Raw genomic sequence first — 19,245 nt, 5'->3', positions numbered from 1 at the left:
ACTTAATATACTGTTGCTGGAGATCTTAACCTATGACTATATGTAAAATGTATTTAATAATTGATTTTGTAGTAGCTAATAATCTAAACCTAAAAAGTAACTAGCAGCCCTTTAGGGGCTCCGTAAGCTGTCGATAAATGTGGTGGAGTAAAAAGTACAATATTGGCTTCATATACGTATGTAGTGGAGTAGAAGTATAAAGTAGCATGAATTGATCATACTCAGGTATAGTACAAGTACCTCAGAATTGTACTCAAGTACAGTACAGGGGTGGCACATCGTTACTATCCATCATTGCCTGAAAACCTCAGATTCTTCCAGATTTTAGAACAAGCTTTGTCAGCTTGGTGTTTCACTTTGATATCTTTGCTTTTTCTGGAACCACGTCTTCCCTTTTCCTTGCTTTCTCTTGAATGCATGCTTACTACCTAGCACATGGTCGCAACGTATTCATAAAGGTTACCGCCCAGAAAGTGGAACACAGCAAAAAGAAAATAGGTAATGTAGGCATTGGACTGCAGACACACACTTCTAGTGGGTCATAAGTGTACACTCCTACAAAAACAATATAGAGTCTATACATTGCTTTTGAAGAGAAACCTTGACATGCTTTACGCTATAACTTTATTATGAATAAGGTTCAGGCATCCCACAATGTCTGCATCAGAAGACTCCTCCTGGGAGAGTTTGACATCATGATGACAAGTTGGATTATTAGTGATGAAAATATAGACTATCTTATCTGTGGGCGTTATGGGTATAGGCAAAAGGTTAAAAGTCAGTGCTGAGAAGCAGCAGTACAAATACTCAATTATAAACAGAAGTACAGTATTTTAAATTCTAAAACATGAGTATAATAATTCAAATGTGCATACGTAACAAAATATAACCATTGATCATTTGTATAAATAAATGTAGTGCGGTAAAAAACATTACCCTATAAAATAAAAGTGGATTAGAAGTAGAAAAATACCATAAATATAGTTATAAAGACAAGTACAAATACCTAAACAATAATATAGTCATGGGGTCATGGGGGAATACATCACCTCCACCTGTGAACAGACAGTATTCTGAGAGTGTAGCAACACTGACTGTCTGTGGAAAACACATCTCTGTGTGTTTGTCAGCTTGGTGGCTGCTGTCCAGTGAGAATAGAGCTCTCCAAATGTCTCTCGCCTCATTACATCTGCGGCGACAGGGATCCTCGCCTCAGGCGCTGACCCGGGCCAAAGTTCACTCTGTTTCCCAGTTAGAGTGTGGTGGGACACATCGAGCTGCGAGGGGGAGACAAGATAACAGAAACCTTCACAGGACAAGTGACGCATGCCACTGTCTTTGTAAATTGTATGAGTGAGAGAGGTGGGGGGGAGAGTAGCCGCATGGAGACAGTGAATGTTGTTCAGCATCTCTTATTTGTTTCACTCAGTGGCTTTAAAGAAACAGTTATCTCCTCTACCTCAAAGCTATACAACAGGTTGGGTTGTGTAGAAACCAGCAGGAGCCTTCAGTGAACATGAGTTGATTGGATAAAAACTGTGGTAACATTGTTTATCAAAGGTTGGATATGTGTCTGGAAACCAAACATGCTGCACTACATGCGAGAGCGTCACAGAAGTGTATCTGTTGGGTGTTCTTTCAAATGGGCAGTGTTAAGTCAGTTGTGCCCCTCCCAGTGTCATGGCAACCGGCTAACCACTGAACTCCACCTCTCAACAGTGTAAATCACTGTTTAATTTCAAGTCGAAAACTGGACCTTTTAAAAAACTGACCATATGGTAGAACATGCAGCCTTCTGTTATAATTGTGGAGCAGTACGGAAATATTAAAACATGACCAATGGAAACATGGGACTGGAGCACACTGATGGACTCACTTAATTTGTGCAAACCGACAGACACAACACGTAACAGAGTGGAAATGGACAAATACTTTCTCACTGAGGGTTAAGTTACAATTGAAATGCTTTAATTTATACTGTATTTATCTATGTCCAGTCTGGTGTAAGGTGTTATGGTTATTGGTGCAGTCACGCTGATCCCCAGAGGTCTACTGTCCTCGAACTGAGAAGCACCTGGTTCAGCTGCATGCTCCAAGATGCAAAGACAAACAGCGTCATATCAACATTTGTGTTTTTATTGGTGGCAACGATTATGGCTAATAAGGAACCATTTAAAGAGGCTGAATAATGCTCATTTTCAGGTTCATATCAGTATTTAGTCTCTCTGCTGTGACATGTCTCCATGCTTTAACGTTCAAAAAGCTCTTTATTTTTCTCATACTGCCTGTCCTGCAGCACCTCTTTTCACCCTCTGTCTGAAACCAGAGCCCAGTCTGCTCTGATTGGTTATCTGGCCGGCTCTGTTGTGATTGGTCAACCACTTATGGTGCTTTTCCACTGCAGGACCTAGCACGGCTAGGTAGGCCAGGCTCACTTTATGCTGCGTTTCCATTATAGTTTAGGAACTGGGGCAGTAACTATAGTAACGCAGTGTAGGCTGGGCGATCGGCTGTTCGGCAGGCTGTTCGGCAGGCTGTTCGGCAGGCTGTTCAGCAGGCGGAGCGACGCTGCGTAAAACTGCCGTGACGTCATCTTCAATGAGAACCACAAAACCAAAACATCAGCCGTTAGCGGTTAGCACTCAAAGCTCACAGCTCCTCATATCTGTTCAGAAACTGGACAAAAGTTAAACAAGTACAAACCACAGACTGTCTGTGTCATGGTGAATACAGTCGCTGGTTTATTCATGTCTGTAGGCCGTTGTTGTGAGTGTGGACGGAGCATATACAACGTTAGCTTAGCCTGATCAATTCCGATCTCCATTCAGAAAACACACATTTTAAAACGTTTTTTGCCTGCCGTCTGTCTGCAGACCGGTACAACTTACAACTTGTATGTTGTTACTTCGGCATCATTTTGAAACGTGTATTACTATTAAATCGCGTTCAAATATGTTCATTTTGTTGTAGTTGTAGCCCCCTTGCCATCGATTCTCTCTAACCATTCAGAAGTGGAGAGTGTTTACGTCACTAGTTTAGCATATTCAGCCCGGTTGTTGGCCCGGTAAGAACCTCGTTTTTGGAGGGCCAGAAAAAAGGTGAAAAAGTAGCCTAGGGGCCTCATTTATAAACGGTGCGTACGCTCAAAATATGGCGTACGCCAGTCTCTACGCAATGTTTGCGATTTATAAAAAACAAACTTGACGGGAAAATGTGCGACCAGTTTGTCAAACAGTATTCAATGTCGGATAGAATCATACAGAGGTATGACTTTGCAGCATTGACAGTTAAGAAAGGTCTGATTTGTTTAACATTTTGCAAGTTGAATTGAATGGTATTGGATACTTTCTTAATATGTTTCTTAAAAGTCAAGTTCGAGTCCATTATAACTCCAAGATACTTGAAGTGGGATACTAGTTCTAATTCTGCTCCGTTTAAAAACACATTGGATCCTTCGATTTTGACTGGTCGTTTACTGAACATCATGCATAGCCCACTGTTTTTTTTGCATCTAACTGTAAGCAAATGTTGTTCAGCCAGTGTTGAACCCTGTCCAAAGCATTTGAGAGACAGGATGAGATCATTTCAGTGTTTTTCCCCTGTACAAAGATGACCGCATCATTGGCATACATTTGTACATTCAAATCAGGACATACATTAGGCAAGTCGTTAATGTACAGTGAAAACAGTAACGGTCCAAGAATGGAACCTTGTGGAACCCTAACAGGGTGCACAAAGTAGGGGGATTTGGTACCGTTGACCGAAACACACTGTTTTCTGTTCGATAAGTATACCCAACCCACTGTATTGAATCTGCCGAAAAATTGAAATACGTCAGCTTTGTAAGGAGCACTTGGTGGTCAACAGTGTCAAAAGCCTTCCTGAGATCAAGGAAGACAGCACCTACATATGGGCTCATGTCCAACATACATTTAACCTTTTCCACAAAGACACAGTTAACTGTCTCAGTCAACACATCCTCACTCCCAGGTCTGCCAATGTTGACGTTATGTCAAGGTCCCCTGTGTCGGCTTTTTCCAACGCAAGGGGGCGGCTGTGTCGGCTTTTTCCAACGCAAGGGGGGGCCCTTAGCGTACATTTTCAACTTTCCGGGATGTCCATAGGCTTCTATATATCTCTCTAAACGGATGTTGTCGACCAGCGCTTCTGAAACTGTGGTCCGCGGACCACTGGTGGTCCACGAGGGTACTGCAGGTGGTCCGTGGAAAAAAGCTAAATAAAATCCACTTTTTATTATCAAGGATTTTCGGGGACCACCTCATATGTTACTTGCTCTATCGAAATCAGTTGCATTGACCCAAAGACACATTTTGAGTTGTACACTGTTGGAAAGAGGAGATTCCTAGCTTTCTAATGATATCAGGCAGTGGTCGTTGGGCTCATCGGACATTTATGAGAGAAAATCTCTAATGTTCGAGTGCAAGTGAATGCACCACAAGACACGAGCCTTGTAACCCCTCCCCCGGCCCTGGTGCGAGCGTGGAAATATGATTGGCGGCGATTTCATCTGAACGGGACCATAGATATATATAAACACTAGATGGCTCAAGGGGGAGTCGCCAGCTTAGCTCAACGGCGGCCATCTTGCCACAGTTAACAACTATTGCTACAGCTGTTGTGAGGTGAGTGATCTGCACAAAAATACTCTTAACTCACTGAAATCTTGACTGATTTACAAACGGTTTGGTTTATTATAAACGTTATTATCATGGCTATGATACAGGAGACAACAAAACATGTTGAAAAAAAAAGTTCATGATTATAATTATAAGTATGCAGTATCATAACTACATCTTTGATGTTTATAACAAACAAAACCGTTTACAAATTGGTTGAAAATTGAGCAATCTACGGTTATTTCAATAATGCACCATAGACATAGTGCTTTTCTCAATCGCGAGTACGCTTGCTTTGTAGCACATGTCTGCCGAGCATCTTGCTTCAGAAGCGAGGCAAGAATACTTCCTGGCATTCGAAAAAAAAAGAAAAGTGGAACAGGCCAGCAAGTGTGCAGGTGTGCGTCATATGAGAGGCCCCGCCTTACATTTTCCACCACAGATTTGGGGAAATTGGTCCGTGCGCAAAGCATTGTGGGGATTTTAAGACCGCGGAGTCTACTCATGTGCAGCCTCGATATTTCTCCAAACGGAGTACGCCGGGCTCTGTAGATTTCCAAGTATGCTGGAGATTGGAACAGTACTTCGGCGGCACTCGATGACGTAGTATGCTTAAAATTGTGGCTCTGCAGCATGTGTACTCGACATTGAGAAACGGCCAGTGTTATGAATGAGTGAGCTGCCTGTGGCAAGATGGCTGCCATGTGGCAACGTCGTTGTCCATTGGCCAGCAGCACGGGTGAGTCATCTAGTGTTTCTAATAGGGCTGTCAAGTTTACGTGTTAATAGCGTGTTAATGCAAAAAAAAAGTTAACGCCACTAATTATTTTAACGCGATTAACGCATGTGTATTTTTTGTCCTCGGCTGCCCCGTAGTTTCAGAGTGCTATTTTTTGTTTGTTTTTAGTTTTAGTTTAAAATACCATCTACAAGCTGATGCTGACAGCCCCGCTCCTGCCGCCTGCTTGCGGCAGACCACACTTCCACGCTCACCGGCAGGCCCGGACTGGCCATCGGGAGGACCGGGAGGGTGTGTGTATGTGTGGCACGACCGAGAGAGAGGGAACGCGCACACCTTACGTGTATTGTTGTTATTAGCATCTGGTGCTAGCTAGCAGCGCTAACGGATATAAGGAGATGTTTAAATGAAAACAGAGGAGCGACATTTCGCCGACAACTACGCAGAGAAACTTGACTTTATATATTGGCAAAGTCCCTCCCCTTCCGGGGGAGCTCCATGGGACCTTATTTCGAAAAAATTATATATTGAAGTCAATGGAGAGAGAAAGATTATCTTTCGATCCCGTTTGACTTGTGCCACGAATTACACATATGATGTTTGTCAATTTAAAAGATGATTTTGCAAGCCAAAAAAAAAAAGATGTGTCGTAAAACTGTGAAGTAATACATTTGTTTGTGTGAAACGCTCAATGAACTACATCTCTGGTCTCGCATAACAACACACGTCACCAAGATGGCCGTCACTACTGTCTTGTCAACAAAACGATTGACTACCCTCACTATCACCACAAGGAAACACGTCCAGAAGAATGTCATGCAAAGCTGCCTGCCTGCCTTCCTTTGATTCTCTCTGAACTGCCTGATCTTTTTAATGTTTAATGTCAACCATTTGTGCAGATAGCATGAAGTAGCAAAGATGCTAGCGTTAGCATTAGCATTTCTCCCCCGGGCTTAAATTGTGTATTATAGAATGATCACACCGGTGACAGTACTCTTCAAAGGGTTCACGAAATATGACTACTACTCTTACTGTTTAACATTTTGGGTTACTTAATGTTACTTCATATTAAGGCTAATACAAATGACAAGGCTGTAATGCTAACTAACGTGCTAGCTACTAGCTAGATAGCTAACTTGATCCAGCCACTCCTGGTCCTTTCATCAGACGGGAAGCGAAAGAACGAGCAAGACCCATTGCTGGTATGATAACAACCTGGTACTAAGCACACAGGCATTGTTAAAGTTATATTATCCTATGGCGCTGATCTTAGCTATCTCTTATGCCCCCACCAACGCGTTTTCAGCTCCGGCTCGGAGCTGGAGCCTGAAAAGTACAGTTTTTGCCTGTTCACACCGCAGCGGCGCCGCCTCTTAGCTCCGGAATCCGGTTCACTTCCAGCTCCAATTTTTTTTCGGTCTAGACTCTAGAGCAGCGGTCTTCAACGTTTTTCAGGCCAGGGACCCCCAAACTGATGGAGAGCTGGAGCAGGGACCCCCCTACTATATGTATGGCATACAATTGTGTTTTATATTAAACGGGGCCTAGTGCCGTGTATAAACATAGCTACTCTGTTATTGTACATTCAATACTAAGCTATTCAAATAATACACAGGTTAATATATTCATGTTTTTATTTTAAACATGTGCAAGGTACAGGGTGGCCGTGCCACTGCCATTTATAAACATACATCTTGAACACAACACAGAGCTATTAAAATAATTCACAGATTCAAGTTTTAACTTTAAAGAGCAACTTGCAGGTTAGAGACACCAGTGAATAAATGTGTAGGAAAATGATGAATACACTAGATTTTCAAAAAAATATACAGAAATATACACTACAGTGACATCTGGCGTCGTTTTGGTAAGACATTTTCACTTCCGCATAAAAAAGCCTCTGCACGTGACCTCCCGCGTGTGACGTAACATGGGGGAGAGCGGCCGGTCTAACGTATGAATAAACATGGTTCAAAATGCCAGTTTTGACACAGAAGAGGTTGAAAATATATATTCAAATGCATATGATTATAATTATGAGCCTGCTAGGCGTCCAAGAGACCAGGAGCAGCCAAGGATTAGAAGAAATAACAGCCATCGGAGAGAAATTGAGCTGTGGTGTGAGGAGAAGCAGTGGAGAACAGGGCAAGTCTTGGTGAGTGACCGGCGTTAGCTACAGAATGTTAGCTAACGTCACATCACAACATTGTGAAGTTAGCTATCATATATCAGGCTATAACTAAAGTAGTATTGATAATATAGTAACGTTACTGGCAGGACTGTTGATACTGATCCATAACAGAAACTAATGCGCAAGTATCAGCCGTATCTCGCGTTACCTAATGCAACTCCACACTACGGTGCTGTGTACCGGAGGGGAGACGCGAGATACGGCTGATACTTGACGATCTGGCGGAGAAAGGTTGTGGAGCAGAAGATAACGTCTTCTGCCTCGATTTCTCCATTCGCTACAATATGTTGGATTCATGTTAATGTGCATTTAAAGACATTTCAATTTGTGGGAAAAAAATGTTTGGACATCCTTTTGTTTTTAAAGAAAAAAAAAAAATTGTCTAATCAACCAAAGATTTTGCGACCCCCCTGCAGTACTTCCGCGGACCCCCTGTTGAAGACCTCTGCTCTAGAGGCAAGAGCTTCGGAGCTAAGATGCGGCGTCGCTTACGTCGTCGAGGCGTGCAGGAAACTAAACCCACCTCCCCTGAACATGCAGCCCATGTATTGATTCCATCCGATAGCTGCTATAATAAAAAACAAAACGTCTGCCTGCTCTCCACAATGATCAATAACAGTGAACGGATGGTCAAAGTAAGGTACAAATAAACAGAATCACACGAAGCCTGGTTAGTGTTGCCTGACTTTATAAAGTGTGTTTCTTTTTATAAATGTGTGGTTGCCTTCTAGTCACTTTGGTCAGCACTACTGCTTGTAGGCAGGCATGACGAGACTCTTCAGTCGACCCACAGGTTGTCGTGTCCGACTATCATAAATAGAATCATAATGAAAAATACGCCGGTAAAATGTGCCTGTAGAAAACGGCTTATGCCACAATAAGGTAGCAATAGCAAGTAGTCAGTTTACCTTCAGTTGCTATGCTAACATCACCCATTTTATACCAGAGACACTTTAATAACAGCGTTGTGATGCCAAACAGCTTCAATTCAGACTGACACACATTCACTTAAGGGGAATTGGGGATATGTATCAGCTGCTTGCGTGACAGTCAGACAGTGAATACTTTAGAGAGGCCGCTCTAAAGTATTAGCTAACCCGGAGCTAACGGGAGAATAAACTCCCGTGGAAGAGAAGCCAGCACTGCAGCGGTCGGTAAATGCCGCTGAAACACATTAATAAACAATGAACCACGGCACTCTGGAGAAAAGCATAAGGTTGGAGAAGTCGTTATTTTATTTAATCTGACTTCGTATGATTAAAAGCAACACGATCATCGACCCGACGCAGTCCCCCATTGTCGTTGTTGTGAGCGCCGTTGGGGAGCAAATCAGCTTTGTAAACAGTGACGTCTTGACGCAGCAGCGGCTGCACCAGTCGGGCTCGGGGTGGTGTGAACAGAGCAGGAGCAGAAAAGGGAAACCGGAGCTGATCCAGAAAAGCTCTAGCTCGGAGCTAGAAAGGGAAAAGCGCTGGTGTGAAAGCCGCATTAGTGGAGGAAAACAATGGTGACATCACTTACTCTGGGATTTGTAGTCTTTTTAGTTGCATATTTTTCATAGTCTTATATTTCAACAGTTTTACGACAAACTGTGACTTTTTTGACATGGGAATTATTTTTTAAGAATGACAAAAATCATATGTGTAATTCATGGCACAATTCAAACGGGATCGAAAGATACGTTTTCTCTCTCCAATGACTTCAATACATTATTTTTCCGAAATAAGGTCCCATGGACCGGAAGTAGATGGGCGTATCTTCGCCACTCTATGCAGGTAGCCAGACAGTGGGACATTGTACGAAAAGTCAGCACACTCAGCACGGCATATGCCTTGAGTTGCACATAGCTCCAACGATCCATCACACTCACTCACACACACACACACACACACACACACACACACACACACACACACACACACACACACACACACACACACACACACACACACACACACACACACACACACACACACACACACACACACACACACACACACACACACACACACACACACACACACACAGAAATGTGCGATTCATTTGCGATTAATCGTACTAGACGGAAGGAATGAGGTATTTGCAGTCTACAATGAAAGAGAAGAGACTGTCAAGTTTGGCTGTACTCAGCGTTGAATCAAAACGCACTAAAGCTTTGGATCTTAATCAGTTTGTGAGGCGTTTTGCTGAACAGAATGATAATCGCCGCATCATAACAGTGATTGACAGCTGATCGGAATAATATGATTGTTAATATTATCATATTAATTCAGACAAAAGTCGATGAGACAGTTAATTAATGTACTTATTGCAGCAGTCTGCATATATTTAGTACCCCTGGTCTAAGAGTCAAACAAACTCATTCAGTATGGAGCTAATTTCTTGCCATAACTCCACAAACAAACTAAACAGGTTTTACAAATGCCTCATGATTCACTAACAAACACAATGTGGTTTGCAAATACAAAACACCATCTACAAACTAATGCATTTAGTTTTGCAAAGAAAAAACGTATCTATCAAATAAACACATAACATTTTTCTAATAAAGAATTTTTCAGAGACAAATTCAGCAGGTTTTACAAGTACACACATTTTTTTTACAACTACAACACTTTTTTTTACAAGTACAACACTTTTTCTTCTCACCGCGGAATATTACTGCCAAAAGTCACGTGACTCACTCACTTGACTTTTAGCAGTAATATTCCGCCGTGGCTGGCACATGCTTAGATATATATATATATATATATATATATATATATATATGTATATATATATATATATATATTAGGGCCGGGACTCGATTAAAACAATTAATCTAATTAATTAGAGGCTTTGTAATTAATTAATCGAAATTAATCGCATTTTTAATCACATATAAATATTTGACCTGAGAACAGTGAGAAGCAATTTTTTTCACATGGATTTTAGTATACCATTGAATAATGATTGAATAAATAAGCGTAAGCAACAAAACATTTTTATTTTTTTTCAAGGTGGTACTTAACCAAGACCAACAGAAAAGTACAATTTTGCCATAAAGTGTATCAATAGCATATTTAGGAATATAGTACATTTCAGAGATTCAGGTAGGTAGACCTTCTGTAAACTATAACACTCAGTTTTTTAAGTAAAACACAATACTTTCAAGTACATTCAGAACATTGGAAACCCTGACTATTAGAAAACATCTCTCTGTTGCTTCAGAGGCCATAACAGACTTTGTTGATTTACCAACAGTTGATTTAAAAAATCTAATCAATTTCAGTCCAACTCTCTCAATAACCTTGGCCAAAACAATGAACAGTTCAACATAAAGTGCCAGTTGCACCAACAACATAATAAATAGTTCAACATAAAGTGTACCATTTAAAATAAAATAAAAAAGTGCAAGTGATTGACCTCAATCCCTCCTATTTAGACCCTCCAGAAAAACGCGATTCTGCGATTGCAGAATTTACCGCATAATCAGCCAAATGGCGCAGATTTCTAAAAGGCCGCATATTTATCAAAAGGCCGCATAATCCCCACATTTTTCCACACAAAGTTGAGAAAAAAAAAAGTTAACTCGTCTTGACGTGACGTCATCAACTCGCGCATCACAGAATGTAAACAACACTGTATAGAGTGAACGTGTGGAGCTCACACGATAGAGAAAACACCAAGATGAAAATATCTAATCCATCTCATTTACCGACGAACATTTCTACTAAAGACCGGGCAAAAAGTGGGGGGAAACTATTCTGCACCCTGTGCAACTGTGTGTTGGAGCATAAGAGAAAATCGACGGTGACGACCCACTTTGATTCATTCAAACATTCGAAAATGCTTTCTGCTGCTGCGGACAAGAAAGCTAAACAACTAACGTTCACGAGGCATCAACCTCCAAAACCCTTTCGAGGGCTACAAGAAACGAGGTGAGTAGCCTACAAGATTGAAGCTGCAGATAACGAACGAGTAAATGAAAACAGAATGAGGCGGAGAAGAGAGAGTGTGTGTGTGTGTGTGTGTGTGTGTGTGTGTGTGTGTGTGTGTGTGTGTGTGTGTGTGTGTGCATGCGTGCGTGTGTGTGTGTGCATGCGTGCGTGAGATTAAAATAGCCCAATTGCTTTTACAATAACAGGGTATATGCAGGAATCCTGAAGTCAAATTTAATACCTTTTAAGACCTTTTTTAAGACCCTTTCCATACATTTTAAGACCTCATCGCAACTTTGAGTTCTAACCGGTTACATTGGCAACACACTTTACTATATTGATTGTAAGATAGCAAAACTAAACAGAGTGCAGACAGACTACTGAAGCCTCCTTTCCACATGAACTTCAACCTCTCTGTGAAGGTCAGGTTTAATGCAGTATGCTGCTTTTTTTGCTTCTGTAGTCTGTGCTCTTTCATTCCAGTAAAACTCCTCAGAAACCATTAGAAACCAGTATTTTGACTAATAAACAAAACAATTGACAAAACTTTGAACTATGAAATATGTTAAACTTTGGTGAGCTTCAGCGGGGTAATGCCATATAGGAGCTCCCTCACAAATACCCAGGGGTTAAATTGGGCTGGGGCTGTCCGGGGCTAAGCCCTGGCACATAGGACGATGCTCTGACGTCATCACCCTCACACATTTGTCATATGTTTACAAAAAAGGATATATATGTTAAGACTTTTCTCGTTCTTAATATAGACTATATTTAGGGTCTATATGTGTTGACTTTACTTTGAAATAGCAGATCTCTGTGACCGGATATAGTTTGGTTTAGGCCCCGGCCCCACAAGGACGCATACGGTAAAACGCATAAGCAAGCACAAAAAAGGCTTCCGTTCACACACATTCGATTCATTAACGTGTCCGTTCACACTAGACCGCTGGAAATGCTGGAAACGATGTAGTACATATGTCAGGCCTGTAAGTGGCGCTGCTGCCGCCCGAAATACACCAAAAGCAGCGAAGAAGACCCCGAAGCATGGTTGCCATGGTTGCCCTTCTGTTTATTCTCCGCGGTGGACGGCGTGTTCTCCTGCTGTATCTTTCAGGTAGTCCACCAGCAGATGAAAAACACCCACCTCTCCGCCTCTTCCAAGGAACGAGGGGACCGTGCGGCAGTTTCCTTAAAAAAAAAATTCGCCGGTCAACATGTCCGTTAAAGTTTAAATCTTCCGTACAAAATTAGGAAAGTGCCGGTCAGAGGTCTTCTTTGTTATTTATTGAGCTTTAAAACAAATTGATAACGACTCTGTTCTCTGTATAATAATATAATAATATTTAATAAACGGTGACTGCTTCTCTTTTCCTCCCCCTCTTCTGACAGCCCAGCAGCAGCAGGAGACGTGGGGAGAGGGAGGCGGGCTATTTCATCGTTATCAGAAAATGATCATATAGGGCACACACGGAGCCGTTGGAACCCCAGAGCGTTGCGTATGCCGGTCTACCCACCTTGGGACCCGTTACCGTAGTCGTTTAGTTCCCCCCCCCCCACAGAGCGGAGCAAGGCAACGAAACTTAAAATAATAAGCAGCATTTTACGGCGCGCTATGCATGGGGCCGCCTTGAAGGGGTTTCCCGACATGTCGTTTCAGTAAATTAAAGGGTGTCTCATGTTGTCGTTGCTGTGAACCTTATTAATACCTTGGAAAATGCCGTTTAATACTTTTTAATACTTTTTAATAGCCTTAATTTTCGCTAAATTGATTTATCAACTTTTAATACTTTTTAAGACTCCGCGGACACCCTGAATAAATAAACATTGAATGTGTTTAATTGAATAGTAAAGGGGTTTAACGTTAGTGGCAGGTTGTGTGTGAGAGAGAATAAATAAGACAGCCCAATATTTTTCCCCGCATATTTAGCATATTTCGCAACTTTCCGCATATTTTGCAACTTCCCACAGTTTCACAGCATAAAATCACATAAAACCCCGCATGTTTAATCGCATAATCAAGAATTTTAGCCCGCATAATCAAGGAATTTAACCCGCATAATCAAGGATTTTTGCCCACGTTTTTCTGGAGGGTCTACCTATTCTTCCAATATCCTGATGAAAAATAAAATCTCTCTGTTGCATTGGCCACTGTTTGATCAACGCGAATTGGGTGTGGGTCCTTGTACTCCGAGTCGGGCTAACGTCCACGCTAGCTGCTATATGTTTTGCATTGAGGTGATACTTGAGGCTTGATGTGCTGCGGTGATTTGCAAACAACCGTGCTCTTATCGACGCTTCCATCCGTCCGTTTTTTAAAACAAAATGTCCCATCCACGGGGCCAAGCAAAGCGATCTCATCAGCTTCTTCGTTCATGTTTGACTATTGTTCACTGTGGTTTGTTGTTGTCTGAAGTCATGAACGTTAGTTGGTGCTCCAGTATAATCGGTACCCCTGAAACTCATCCAGTGAGAAACGTTCCGCGGTGCAAAAATAAGCGCGATTAAAATGCGTTAATTTTTGTGTAATTAATTAATCTTAATTAACGCGTTAAAGTCCCGGCCCTAATATATATATATATGGGCACATGCTCCACGGCAGCAGGGGGCGCTACTGAGTCCATCGGGAGGTTGAGCAGCCCTTGCCAGTCTGATGGAAGGTGTTTCTAGTGATCCAGCGATCTGTTTCCCGAACTCATTTCACAATGAGCGGCCAACAGGTGAGTTTGTTAATTTTTCTGGTGAAAAAGCCAATGTTAACTCAACTAAGTTACTGTTTCATGAGTATGAGCAGACTGCAGGAGCTAGTTTACAACAAACTAGGCTAATTTTCGTTTTGGTTCTGATTTAGGATGAGGGTTAAGTTACCGCCCCAGTTGAGCATGTCTTAGAATTAGATTGTCCCTCAGCCAGAGAATGCTTACCTGCACCGACCAATTTACATATTGAGTGATTCAAAATGTTTATAAAAACTTTGTGGTTGAAAGCCGCTGTGTAAATTACACATATCCGTGAGGTCTCCACCAAGACACTCCTATTGTTTATTGTTGTATTGGAGAGTGCCCACTTTTTTTTTTACAAAGATAACTCAATAACTATCACAGCTGTTTGAACTAGGGATGGGTATGTAAAACTTTTATTGGTAGGCCTACTACTACTCTTACCGATACTGCTTATCGATCCGGTACTTCTGTACCGGAACTGTATTTGTATTGGTACTTTTTGTATTCCACTACCATTCCGAGGTAAATGTTGTACTTCTACTCCACTACATTTCAGAGTTAAATGGTGTACTTTTACTCCACTACATGTATTTAATACCTTTTAGTTACTTTACAGATGTGGATGAATGATGTGAAATCTAATCAAGTGTTAAATCAGACTTTAGTTCCACCTGGAGTAAATCACGACGCTGAAGTTTGCCTCCGATTCAGAGCATCCGATTCGGCAGTTAAGGGGAAAGTTAAGGGACATTTAATTTACAGCGCTGAGCGAACAATCCTCCGTGTTTGTACCTCTTAAATCGCTGCATAGCCGATTTATTTGGACTGGATTATCCCAGAGAGTCTAAAGATTATTTATAACCCAGTTTGAGATTTGTGAAACCTTTATTCTATTTGTGAAAATACAAAAATGGGAGATTTCAGTGCTTTTTTCACATGTAGACCACATTAGACCAGGTCCTGATCTAAAACCACTAGACCTAGACTCATCAAATCTGGACTGGATTATCCCAGAGGGTCTAAAGATTCTTTATAACACCGTTTCAGATTTGTGAAACCTTTATTGTATTTGTGAAAATACAAAAAGGGAGATTTTGATGCTTTTTTTTTATCTAGACCACATTAGACCAGGTCCTGATCTAAAAACACTAGACCTAGACCCATCAAATCTGGACAGGATTATCCCAGAGGATCTAAAGATTCTTTATAACACAGTTTCAGATTTGTGAAACCTTTATTCTATTTGTGAAAATACAAACAAGGGAGATTTTGCAGCTTTTTTAAGATCTAGACCACATTAGACCAGGTCCTGATCTAAAACCACTAGACCTAGACTCATCAAATCTGGACTGGATTATCCCAGAGGGTCTAAAGATTCTTTATAACACCGTTTCAGATTTGTGAAATCTTTATTGTTATTCTGAAAATACAAAAAGGGAGATTTTGATGCTTTTTTTAAATCTAGACCACATTAGACCAGGTCCTGATCTAAAACCACTAGACCTACACTCATCAAATCTGGACTGGATTATCCCAGAGGGTCTAAACATTCTTTATAACACAGTTTCAGATTTGTGAAACCTTTATTCTATTTGTGAAAATACAAAAAGGGAGATTTTGATGTTTTTTTGTTGTATCTAGACCACATTAGACCAGGTCCTGATCCAAAACCACTAGACCTAGACTCATCAAATCTGGACTGGATTATCCCAGAGGGTCTAAACATTCTTTATAACACAGTTTCAGATTTGTGAAACATTTATTCTATTTGTAAAAATACAAAAAGGGAGATTTTTATGCTTTTTTTTAATCTAGACCACATTAGACCAGGTCCTGATCTAAAACCACTAGACCTAGACTCATCAAATCTGGACTGGATTATCCCAGAGGGTCTAAAAATTCTTTATAACACAGTTTCAGATTTGTGAAACCTTAATTCTATTTGTGAAAATACAAACAAGCGAGATTTTGTAGCTTTTATTTTAATCTAGACCACATTAGACCAGGTCCTGATCTAAAACCACTAGACCTAGACTCATCAAATCTGGACTGGATTATCCCAGACGGTCTAAAGATTCTTTATAACACAGTTTTAGATTTGTGAAACCTTAATTCTATTTGTGAAAATACAAAAAAGGGAGATTTCAGTGCTTTTTTTACATGTAGACCACATTAGACCAGGTCCTGATCTAAAACCGCTATACCTCGACTCATCAAATCTGGACTGGATTATCCCAGAGGGTCTAAAGATTCTTTATAACACAGTTTTAGATTTGATAAACCTTAATTCTATTTGTGAAAATACAAAAAGGGAGATTTTGCAGCTTTTTTTCAAATCTAGACCACATTAGACCAGGTCCTGATCTAAAACCACGATACCTTCAACCTCCAGACAGGGAAGATAACATCTCTGTTAACCACCTTTGCTTTTTCACTGTCTCCATCCCCACCAACTCATAACGCTGGCAATGTCCTTTATCTCATATTCTCAAGGAACTGCACTACTTCTAACCTCTCTGTAAACCCGCTCCACACATCCGATCACTTCTTAATTTCATTCTCTCTACCCCTTTCCAAACATAACAAACTAATCTCTTCTCATCCTGCACCTGTCCGCCGTAACCTTCGTTCCCTCTCCCCCTCTACCCTTGCCTCATCGGTGCTCTCAGCCCTCCCTTCCTCTGACTCGTTCCAACTCCTGCCTCCAAACTCTGCTGCAGAAACTCTCCTCTCTGGACTCTCTCTGTCCTCTCACATCTCGGCAGGCTCGTCAGTCCCCTCCGGCCCCCTGGCTAAATGACGCACTGCGTGCTAAAAGAACCATCCTTCGGGCAGCAGAGCGGAAATGGTGGAAATCCAAACACCATGACGACCTCCTAACCTATCAGGCTCTCCTCTCCTCTTTCTCTGCTTTGATCTCTCAGGCAAAAAGCACTTTCTTTCAAGATAAGATCCAATCTTCCTATTCCAATCCCAAAAAACAATTTTCCATCTTCTCCACCCTCTTGGACCCCCCCAAAGCCCCTTACCCCTCCTCCCTTCTGTCAAGCGACTTTGTTAACTACTTTGAAAAAAAGGTTGATGATATTCGCTCTTCTTTTTCTGACTCACCTTTACTCACCGCTGGGTCACCAGACCCACCTTTCAGCCACATACTGACCTCCTTCTCCCCTCTCTCTCCAAGTAAGGTTCTTACCCTCATTACCTCTGCCCGTCCTACCACCTGTCCTCTGGACCCTATCCCCTCAAACCTCCTTCAGACTATCGCTCCTGATATTCTACCGTTTCTCACCCATTTCATCAACACTTCTCTAACTTCTGGTCACTTTCCAAACAGTCTCAAAGGAGGCAAGAGTAAACCCTCTCCTAAAGAAACCCACTCTCAACCCGTCTGATGTTATAAACTACAGGCCTGTCTCTCTCCTCCCGTTCCTCTCTAAAACACTTGAACGCGCTGTCTTTAAACAACTCTCCTGTTATCTCCATCAGAACAACCTTCTGGATCCGCACCAGTCTGGTTTCAAGGTAGGTCACTCAACAGAAACTGCCCTCCTTGCTGTCACTGAGGAACTGCACACTGCTAAAGCAGCATCCCTCTCCTCTGTCATCATCCTTCTGGACCTGTCTGCTGCATTCGACACGGTGAACCATCAGATCCTCCTTCGCAGTCTCCAAGAACTTGGAGTTTCAGGCTCTGCACTTTCCCTCCTCACCTCATACCTCAAAGACCGTACCTACAGGGTAACTTGGAGAGGGTCCGAGTCCGACCCTTTTCAATTAACTACAGGGGTCCCTCAGGGCTCTGTTCTTGGTCCCCTCCTCTTCTCCTTTTACACAAACTCGCTCGGATCTGTCATTAGCCCGCATGGTTTTTCATATCACTGCTACGCTGACGACACCCAACTAATTCTGTCCTTTTCCCGCTCAGAGACCCAGGTCGTCGCACGTATCTCTGCTTGTCTAGCAGACATCTCTCAGTGGATGTCTGCTCACCACCTCAAGCTCAACCTTGACAAGACTGAACTGCTTTTCCTTCCGGGAAAAGATTGTCCCACTCTTGACCTAACAATCAACATCGGCACCTCTGTTGTTTCCCCGACTCAGACTGCAAGGAATCTGGGTGTGACCCTAGATAACAAACTGTCCTTCATTGCAAACTTCGCTGCTACAACCCGCTGCTGCAGATACACTCTTTACAACATCAGGAGGATACGTCCCCAGCTGACCCAGAAAACAGCGCAGGTTCTGGTCCAGGCTCTCGTCATCTCACGCCTAGACTACTGCAACTCCCTCCTGGCTGGTCTACCTGCATGTGCCATCCGACCTCTGCAGCTCATCCAGAATGCAGCGGCTCGTCTGGTCTTCAACCTTCCAAAATTCTCCCACACCACGCCGCTCCTCCGCTCCCTTCACTGGCTTCCGGTAACTGCTAGAATCCACTTCAAGACACTGGTACTTGCGTACCATGCTGCGAATGGATCTGGCCCTTCCTACATCCAGGACATGGTTAAACTGTACACCCCAGCGCGTGCACTCCGCTCTGCATCAGCCAAACAGCTCGCTGCACCCTCACTGCGAGGGGGACCCAAGTTCCCATCAGCAAAAACTTGTGGGTTTACTATCCTGGCTCCAAAATGGTGGAATGAGCTCCCCATTGAAATCAGGACAGCAGAAAGCTTACACATCTTCCGGCGCAGACTGAAAACTCATCTCTTTTGACTCCACTTCGAGCGATAGAATTACTAACAAAGCACTTATATACTAATAAAGGACTGGCTTATCTAAAGCCAGTTGAGTAGCACTTGAAATGTTTGGCTCTATGAAACCTGATGTACTTATATGATTCTGTTTTCTCCAAGGTTATATCTTCCGGGTCGAATGTACTTATTGTAAGTCGCTTTGGATAAAAGTGTCAGCTAAATGTAATGTAATGTAATGTCTCATTTTTATTGCGAGATGCAGGGTGTACAGGAGGTTGTCCACTGTGCAAGTGTTTGTCATTGACACAGTTTGCTGTCCAATTGTTCCCTCTCCTCCC

The 19,245-nt window shown here is 42.2% G+C and overlaps 1 protein-coding gene across 4 annotated transcripts in view; it reads left to right on the top strand.

The window, feature by feature from the left end:
• The window catches only part of LOC307024255 (uncharacterized protein), a 39,996-nt gene that overhangs the window by 10,979 nt on the left and 9,772 nt on the right, over positions 1 to 19,245 (top strand). Inside the window, exon 1 of one of the 4 annotated variants that reach the window (XM_079658227.1) lies at positions 6,703 to 7,531. The exons of 2 other annotated variants lie outside the window; for them this stretch is intronic. Coding sequence is in view for 1 of the 2 variants with exons in the window: in XM_079658224.1 (XP_079514350.1) it covers positions 14,138 to 14,204 (67 nt within the window). In the remaining variant the exon portion in view is untranslated. Of the gene's footprint in view, positions 1 to 6,702; positions 7,532 to 10,431; positions 14,205 to 19,245 lie in introns of those variants that run through there. One more of the 4 variants, XM_079658224.1, reaches the window with a different exon arrangement.

The sequence above is a fragment of the Notothenia rossii genome (assembly GCF_949606895.1).
Source record: "Notothenia rossii genome assembly, chromosome: 11".
Classification (NCBI taxonomy): domain Eukaryota; kingdom Metazoa; phylum Chordata; class Actinopteri; order Perciformes; family Nototheniidae; genus Notothenia; species Notothenia rossii.
This window is presented reverse-complemented; position numbering and strand designations above follow the sequence as displayed.